Here is a 9520-nt window from a genome sequence, read left to right as displayed (position 1 = left end):
ATAGCACTTAAATAAATACATACTAGAAGCAATCTAGCAGACTAGCACCCTTTTCCCAATATGAAGAAACGGTAACGTAAATAAATCGATGAATTTCATACAAAAATGGGTTATAAATATTAAAATTAAATTATCAAATTAGATATTACTATGTATTATATTATTTTATACATTTATTTAAAAAAATAATTCATTATTAACATAATCAAATATTTACAGAAAAATAATCAAGTTTTTTATATTAGAATAATTAATTATTATTGTACTTTTATACTCTTATTTTCATTTGGCTATAAATATAAATCTAATTTGATTATATTATTTATGAAATTTAATTATAATCGTGGGTCAAGCTAAGTTTAATTATGTCACTTTTAAAAATTTATTATAAAAGTGAATATATGATCAATATAATATTTCTTTATGTGTATCTATATATATATGTGTAATTGATATTTTTTTTGGCCCATATAACATTATTGAATTTTATATACGACATGTAGAAGATAATTAATTTATCCTATCCACATATATTATATTATCACCATAAACAATTAAGAAGAAATAGAAAGATAGAAAATATAATAAATAAGTGAATGTAAATAAAGTAATATAGAGTAAAAGATTTTATTTTTACCTTTTTTTTATATAAATCTTATCAACAAGTGTCTTAAAATATTTTTTTAATATGGTAAAAGTAAAATATTTGAGTAAAAGAGAAAAGATTGAAAACCTAACAATAAGCTAATATTTTTCACTTCCCTTTGAATTTTCCTTTCCCCCTTAATTAATCTTTCTTCAATCTTTATTTTGTAAGCTGATTGCCGATTAAAAATAAAATAGTTCTCCACCAAAATTAACGAAAGTGCTTTTCATTTTTATTTTTTTAATCCATAACTTTATAGAGCAATCTTTAACTAAATCCTTCTCAACCGGTAGCTAAAATTATTGGCTGATTTTTTTTATATAAAAAAATGAAATTATTTGATATAATTACAGACGAATAGATTTTGTAGGTGAGAAATCAATACATAAAGAATGTGTTGCAATAACACGTGACAGCTTTCTAGTCAATACATAAGAACGCACTACAACAAAAACGCCATTTAGCGGCGGTTTTGAACCGCTGCGAAACATTTCGCGGCGGTTTTATGAAACGCCGGAAGATAGGGCGCGGCAAAACGGATAGCGGTGGTTTTAGTCAACCGCTGGAATAACCGCCGCTAAACATCTATCAATTTTGCGGCGGTTTGCAACCGCCGCTAAATAACAAATAAACGAAAACAACATTTATTTTGCGGCGGTTCTAAACCGCCGCCAAATTTTAGTATTTCCGTTCATAGTTATTAGAATCGGACCGGACCGTCCGGTGGTCCAATTTTGTAAAGCCTTCCACAAACGAAGAAGGTAGGGCTCGAACTTGGAACCTGGAGGAAAGAAAAGCTTTAACAATGTCATGTTACCACCAAGCCAACTTGTCTCTTCGATGTATATAGCGCTAATAATTATATATATCATATGAACACATTTAATTGCCACACAGATTTTTGTTGTATACTTTATATATCTGATCATTGTTATTATAGGCACCTTATATATTGGGTAAAATTCACAATTAAATCAAATGGAGGACTAAATTACACAATTCTACCAAATTGAAAAACATTACCAGGATCTCCCAAAAGCATATTCTTATGTAATTCGAATCAGTCTCATTTGAATTAGACAAACAAACACTACTTTGAATTAGTCCTATTCGAATTAGTAGTAATGCTTGTAATTGGAATTTGTCCAATTTGAATTATGCTTGCATGTAGTCTTATGGTAGTTCGAACCAGGGTGATTCGAATTATGCACGCTAGGTCGTCCCTAGTAATTCGAATGAGTCTGCTTCGAATTAATTTTGGACCATAGTAGATCGAATTAATTTACGTCTATTTATATATGATCCAAGCATATATAAAGAGTACAATAAAGAGTACATCTAATAATATCCATAATAAATTCAATAAAGAGTATATTCAATCATAAATAAAAAAACAATAATTATAAATATTTTTTATAAATTATTAAAAATAAAATATTTTCTAAAAATATTTATTAAGATTTAGAATTTAGTCTTTAATATTTAAAATTAGTAAAATATTTGTCAAAAATATTATATTTTGTTGGTCAGTTAGCATTATTGAATCTATTAACCATAATAATATGTAGATAATTGATTGGTTTTCATATAAAAATATTTTTATTCTATTTAGTATTTAATTTTGATAAAACATTATTTTATTTTAAATTTAGTTATTATGAATTCTTATATCTAAGAATACAAGCTAAGATTGTTATTTAAAAAAAATTGAATGCAAATTTAAATACCAATAAACTAAACAAAAAAAAATTTATTGGTAAATTTGTTCACATGAGTTAACATATATAGCTTATTTAACTTGTGAAATTTTTATTTATGTAAAACGAATGTAGAAAAAGTGTTACAAGTTTAAGTAACTATGATTTAAACATATATAGTTTAAGATAGTAGTATTTACTTAACTAGATTATACCTAAATGATTATTACTAAAGAAAACATTGCAATATGTGGTAATACGCATTTTGCGGCGGTTTAAAAATAACCGCCGCAAAATGCCTAACAAGAAGTCACCGGCGGACATATCGCGGCGGTTTTCGAAAAGAAGCCACGAAATACAAACCTGACCGGCAATATAGCGGCGGTTTGAAGAAAACCGCCACGAAATGTTAACCTTACAGCCATATAGCGGCGGTTTTAGCAAAACCGTCGCTAAATGTCGTCCTGATTGCAGCCCCAACCTTTAACCGCCGCTATATGTGCCGCAATTTGTCTTTTCGCGGCACATTTACAAAACCGCCGCAAAATAACCGTCGCTATCTTAAGGATTTGTTGTAGTGACGTGTTGGATACGTAGCAATATATTGACCAACACGTGGAAAACGTATTGAAATACATGAAGAACGTGTTGAATGATTTTTACAATATTGTGTAATACACTTCAAATATTAATATTTAATTAAAATATTATTTTTATTTTTATATTAAAAATAATTTTTAAAAATTGTTAATGATAAATTTTATGATATTTTTGTTTAAAATAAAAAATAAATTATTTTAAATTTATAAAATATTATTTATTTATTTTTTTTAATAACTTAAGTATAATGTGATAATGACTATAGCATTCAGCATTGTTAATATCCATATATAATCCTATTTGAACTTTATGCACAGTCAACGACATTCTCTTGCATCATTAATAATGGTCTAACAGAAGCACTTTATAGAGTAGCTTGTTTTCTGGGCCCCACTAAAATACTCCTCCATACTCCACCAAGACCAAAGGTTTCATCAGATACATTGAATGTAGACGCATTTTCAAGAATAGTTAGGTTAATTAAGACAGACTCCCCACACGAAATTAAAGAGAACGAGGACAAGTGAAATGACATGGAAGTCAGATTTGTAATGGTGCCCAAGGATTACAATAATTAGTAATAAGTGGAATCTGGATTTTAATTTGTATACTTTAATTTCTCCTATAAGCAAAGTGATCATGATCGATGATCTGTTGTCATGTGGTTGTGGTTAAAATATTGACACACCATAATATAGTAATACTCTCTAGAATAATGTTGAGAAATTAATATTATAATAGTCAATTTTTTTAATGTCATAATAACTTATCAAATAAATTCGGTATGAAATTTACTAACGATAGGTTTTTATTGAGTTTGGATTTCAGATATTTATTTTAATCAAATTTTGAATATTTTTATTTTAAGAGTTTCGAAATTTGTGTGTGTGTTAAACTGTTAATGTTAGTAATAATGTTATCCGTGCAATATTAGCTAGCTGTCAAGATTTTTTTTTGTCTCTCTATATATTTGAGATTTTTTTTTAATTTTTTTTTTATTGAAAAAAGGTAGCAAGAGATATCCCTTCAAATAGGCTTCACATATTCCTTTTTACTAAGATATTGTCATCAGAAAATTAAAGGAATTGTTACATATATATTTTTCTTTTCTGCTTTTTGCATGCGTGGTTTAGTTTATCACATCACATGTGTTGCACACAAAATTGACTACTACCTGGTGTTTCTATTGGAATAACAATGAATTAAAATTAAACAAATTAGGAAGAAATAGAAGTCACTATAGTTAATTATCTAAAAATCATTAAACAATATATTACTAACCCCTCATTCTAACAATATGTAAGTAATAATTAAGTACTATTTGATTATTGATAAATATATATGATAAATTCTTCTATATTCTTTTTAAAGTGATATGTAAATTATTAAATTTTCTTATATTTTTTTAAAGTGATATGTAAATTATTTTTTATTATGTGTCACTTTATGATTAAATACTATTTTAATCATAGTTAGGCTATTTTGTAATTAAAAAATTATTTAAAAAGAGTAAATATATAATTTAATAAAATATTAAAAATTAAATTCTAATTAAAAATTATTTAATTACAAAATAATCGTATTTTAATTAAGATGTTAAAATTAAACAAGGGAAATAAGATGGAAATAATCTGAGACCCAACACGTACATAGATAGGTTTCATCAAGCTATGGCTCAAATCTACTTGTATGTAACGACCTAATTTCTTTTTTATTTAACTTATGAAAACCAATTATATGATTTAGGTATGCTATATCTAGTCCTGATCATATCCAAATTTACTATGTATGTCTCTTGACATATCTCCTAACCTAAACATTAGATATTATTCTTTCCAATTATGTACACTTACCTCCTATTACCAGAGAACGTGTGCAGTGTTTTATCTGAAATAGCAAAGAGAGCAGAAATAGTAATTAATTTTGAGCAATAATGTTCCGTCACTTACAAAATTTATTACTTTTTGTTAATACTTGATTAACAAAATTATTTTTATACTAAATTTTAAATTTTAAACGTCAAATATTAATAGTATAAAAATAAAGTATTGACACAAAATATTAGTTAATATTGATAAAAAAATATTAGTCTATTAACATTTCTCATTAATTTAATTTGTGTTCTAAACTTACAATTTTGATGCTATTGAAATTAACTACTATTTAATTTTGATAGAGTTCTTTTTAGGGTTACTAATTATATAAAAGAAATGTACTTTGTAACTTTGCCAATAAATAGCTTTGCATGTAAAAAATGTTCAAATGTACTTTTAATGGTCACTTAATTATCATAAAAAAACATTTAGTATTTTTTTTAATTCAGTCAATAATTGTTAAAAAAAAGTTAAAAAAAAATTAATTTCGATGATCACTTTATTGCTAATAAACCTGTATTGATAATACTTTTATATATTGACACTTATGTTTTATCATTAATAGCGAAGAAACATCAATAAAAGTATTGTTGACAATTTTTTTTTATTGGTAAGTAATTATCAAAAATACATTTAAATATATTTTTTTATAATTATTAGCCATAAAAAATTCTAAAAGAAAACTTTTGCTAGAAGATGATGATGATGATAATATTGATATATAGTGGTTGGGTTATACAGTATTAGCCATTTTGGCAGCACCAAGACCAAGACATGCATCTACAGCTTCACCCACAGAAACGAAAACTCTTCCTCCAATTTTGCTCACAAAGTCACCTACTCTTAGCTTGTGGATTACTTGCCACCTTGGGTTAGCTATCACCAACTGAATATTCACATATATCCACACAAATAAATAAATATACATTAAATGATTCAATATCAAAATTTTAAAATTTTAATCAAAAGACCAAATAAATAAATAAAATATTTGAATAAAAATAAAATATTTTAAATATTGAGGACAAAACTAAAACCTAACTGATGAAAATATTATAAACTAAAATAATTACTCTTTAATTTTTGAAAACTTTGAGACAGTTGCATTCATACTTTATAAAAATTGGAAAATAATTTATATTCTATCATTCATTATTATATGCAGGTTCAATTATATACAAATTTGACATGAAATCATATATACTTTATTTGAATTTTATTTGAATTTGGAGTATTGTGATTAAATTTAATTTTAAATAATTAACTCATTCATCCTCATTTCTACTTGTATAAAACTATAAAACTAAAAAAATAATTACATGACCATTATATTAATTTTTCTGTCTAAAAAGCAAAAGCTTACTTTTACTCCATGTGAAATCAAATTCTTGTTCAGTTCCTCCAAAGAAGCAATTCCCGCTGTGTCAATATTCGTAAGACCTGTCAAATCATCATATGAAGTTATGAACAATGTCAAATTTCCGGATCGGGGAAAAAAATTGATAGATGTATGTTAATTTCTGTGTTTTTTTATTAAAGATAGAGAGATTTAAACTTACGATCTTTAAATGAATATAGAAAGATTATATCATTTAAATTATACTTTATTAGCTTATAATACCTTTTATAATATAGAAAAAATTTTAAATGTACTGATAATACTGATATTCCAATTATTTTAACCATTGATTTCAATTAATATTTATTATATATTTTTTTATAATTTAATCAATGATTAAAATAACTGGAATACCAATATTCCTGGTACATTTAAAACTCTTCTCATAATATATTTATATCTTTAGATATAACTACGGAAAAATCTACTCCGATATATATAAATTGTGAAATATTGACTAACCTGAGGAGTCAAGAATGATGAATTTTAAATTGCTTCCTCCCTCGCCCTCCTCAACGTGTCCATCGTTCACCCATCTCTCAATCCTTTCAAAACAATTAAGGTAATTCTCGTGAAATCAATATAATAAATAACAGATAAACGTGCACTTTGATTTTGTGAATGCTAACGTGAGTCAATTTAAATTAAATGAGATAAAGTAATTTCTGTAAATAAAAAATGTAAATCAAGTTAATTCTGTAATAGCAGTTAAATCAAATTATTAAATAATTTGACTCATGTTTATTATAAGAGCTATTTGAACTTATTAATTAAACTAATAATAAAAATTAAAATGACTCACATTTATACCTACAGAAATTATAAGATACTTAATTAACCGATAAAATAATTTGTATTAGAATTGAGATTGAATATATATACCTAACTCAATTTTAAAAATTAATTTATAAAAGTAAAAGACATTTTATATTTATAAACTATATATAAAAATCTTATTTTTGAAAAATGTTAAACTAATAATAATTTGTACTGAAACATGGTTAATTACGTTATTTAAAGTATGTTATACTGGAAGATAGAAATAGAGGTGTAGTTAATTTCATACAAAGTTGATAGTTAAGAGTCGTTAAATAATTTAATAAATTTAATTAATTAAATAATTATCTAACGACTTTTAATTATGAACTTTATATGAAGTCAACTGTGTTTTATAGTTTTAACCGAATTAGAAAGTACCTTTCTCTGACAAGAGTTGCATTTGCAAAACAAAGGAAGGAGGATTTTGGAGAAAGAATAAGAAGGCCAGGAATGGAGAGGCCCATTGGATATTGCTCAATGTCACCAAATGCATCTTTTCCAGGAAGCCTTCCAAGAACCGTTATTCCAGGTTGAATTGACACCAGAATTAACTTTGCAAATGATATTGTCACCTATATTATTTATTATTTAATATTTATTACACTTCATGAATTCTTAGCTTCACACAAGTAATTATTACCATTAAGAATAAGAATAATGGGTGACCACATATAGTGCAAGGGCTGGTTTTAATCTACAAGGCCGCAAGATGCATGATACAATATGATATAAGATACATAAAACATTAATTCTAAAAATTTGTTGCATATAAAAATATACATGTTGATATTGTTAATCTCAAAAAAAAAAAAGATTTTTCAATATCTTTTATCTAAATAACATTTTACATGATTTATTGCGTAAAAAATCTATACTTCATGCATATTATTTTTAAATAAAAATTAAAAAAATAGAAAGTTAACTCAAATCAGTTTATAATTACTTATTTTGTATTTATTAATTATTATTGTATTAATAGAAATATAATTATAGATTTTAAATACATAAACTTATGAATATTATATTAAATAAGATAATTTTAAGATTATCTTTTATAAATAATTAGATATCTATTTAGGGGAATTTGTCCTTTCATTTTAAGAAATATTAGAAGATGATGAGAATTTATTATTTTTTGTCAGCAAGTAACTATTAATATTTTAAAATCTGGATTAAAGCACATTATTAGATAACTAAACTAAAAAAATTAGGTTAATGACTAAAAATATTGTCAAATATTAAATTTTAATGACCCTCTAACATTTCTTTCTCATTTTATTAAAATTTGGCCTGTACTTAACCGGTAAAAGAAAAATAAATAATTTCACATTATTAGATGTAATCTCATACCATTAAAAATATTAATGATAGTTAATTAATGATTATAAATCACAAAATTTGCTGCTCATAGCACTCTTCTTTTAAATACTCTTATTTAAAATTTAAAATTTTATTTTTTATTTTTGGTTAAAATAGAAGCAGAGAAAGGAGTGTTGTGAAAGATACCGCAATTGCAAGGCCCATCTCTACAGAGGCAAAGAGGACCCCAAAAAAGGCTGCAGCGCAAGCAAGAAAGTCTAGTTTATCAACCTTCCAAATCTGATATGCTTTTTGAACGTCAATAAGACCAGGCACTACCGATATAATTATTGCTGCTAAGATTGCCTTTGGAGTGTAATACAATAGCCTCGTCAAGAATTTCAGTGATATTAGAACCGTCAATGCCATCACTATGCTTGACACCGTTGTTTCAGCCCCTGAACTATAATTTAGAGCAGTGCGTGAAAGTGAACCTGCATTGTTATATTTACTTCTTCTTCTTCAAATTCCATAACAGTAATATTTGATGGAAGAAGAAAAAGAGTGGGTAGAAATCTATTACCAGATGCAACGTAGCAAGACGTGAAAGATCCAACAATGTTGGTTAAACCCAGGGATATCATTTCTTTATTGGGATCAAGATTGTATCCTCTTAGGGATGCAAATGACCTACCAACAGCAATAGTTTCCTAATTTTTTATAAAATCATTAGTCAATTAAGCATGATTAAATTGCTACTTAAATCATTGTCATTAATAATTAACTAGATTAGAGTGTGAAAAATATGGGGGAACCATACCGTGAGTGAAATAACAGCAACGGTTAAGCCTGTTTTGATCAATGGAGCCAAAAAATTGTCACTAAGGTTGAGATGCAATAATGAGATTGGGTTCAAGCTACCTCCTTTGATTTCTCCTAACACATCAACTTTGTAGTCCTTCACATTTATTTGATGAGAATTCACTGTATATGCAACAATAGAAGATACAATAACTGAAAGCAGAGGAGCAATTGTTGGCAACCAGAACAGTTTCTTGTTCCTTCTCCCCTGTTTTCATAATGCAAGAAATAATTAAGAAAAATAAATATTTGTAATATTTGGTTGAGCAGAAATAATAACATATTTTGTAACATTATTGACAGGTCATTTAACCAATATAAAGAG

The 9520-nt window shown here is 26.0% G+C and overlaps 1 protein-coding gene across 1 annotated transcript in view; it reads right to left on the bottom strand.

Annotated features, from left to right (window-relative positions):
• Positions 1–5550: 5550 nt before the first annotated feature.
• LOC107469228 (early nodulin-70-like) overlaps positions 5551–9520 on the bottom strand; it is an 8658-nt gene continuing 4688 nt past the window's right edge. Inside the window, exons 6-12 of the mRNA XM_016088606.3 lie at positions 9155–9403; positions 8918–9044; positions 8542–8828; positions 7414–7607; positions 6679–6761; positions 6181–6257; positions 5551–5703 (exon numbers count right to left, since the gene is read on the bottom strand). Coding sequence (XP_015944092.1) covers positions 5551–5703; positions 6181–6257; positions 6679–6761; positions 7414–7607; positions 8542–8828; positions 8918–9044; positions 9155–9403 — 1170 coding nt within the window. The remainder of the gene's footprint in view (positions 5704–6180; positions 6258–6678; positions 6762–7413; positions 7608–8541; positions 8829–8917; positions 9045–9154; positions 9404–9520) is intronic.

This window comes from Arachis duranensis, chromosome 10 (assembly GCF_000817695.3).
Source record: "Arachis duranensis cultivar V14167 chromosome 10, aradu.V14167.gnm2.J7QH, whole genome shotgun sequence".
NCBI classification, from domain to species: domain Eukaryota; kingdom Viridiplantae; phylum Streptophyta; class Magnoliopsida; order Fabales; family Fabaceae; genus Arachis; species Arachis duranensis.
The sequence above is the reverse complement of the archived record's forward strand: the minus strand, read 5'-3'. Positions and strand labels throughout refer to the sequence as shown.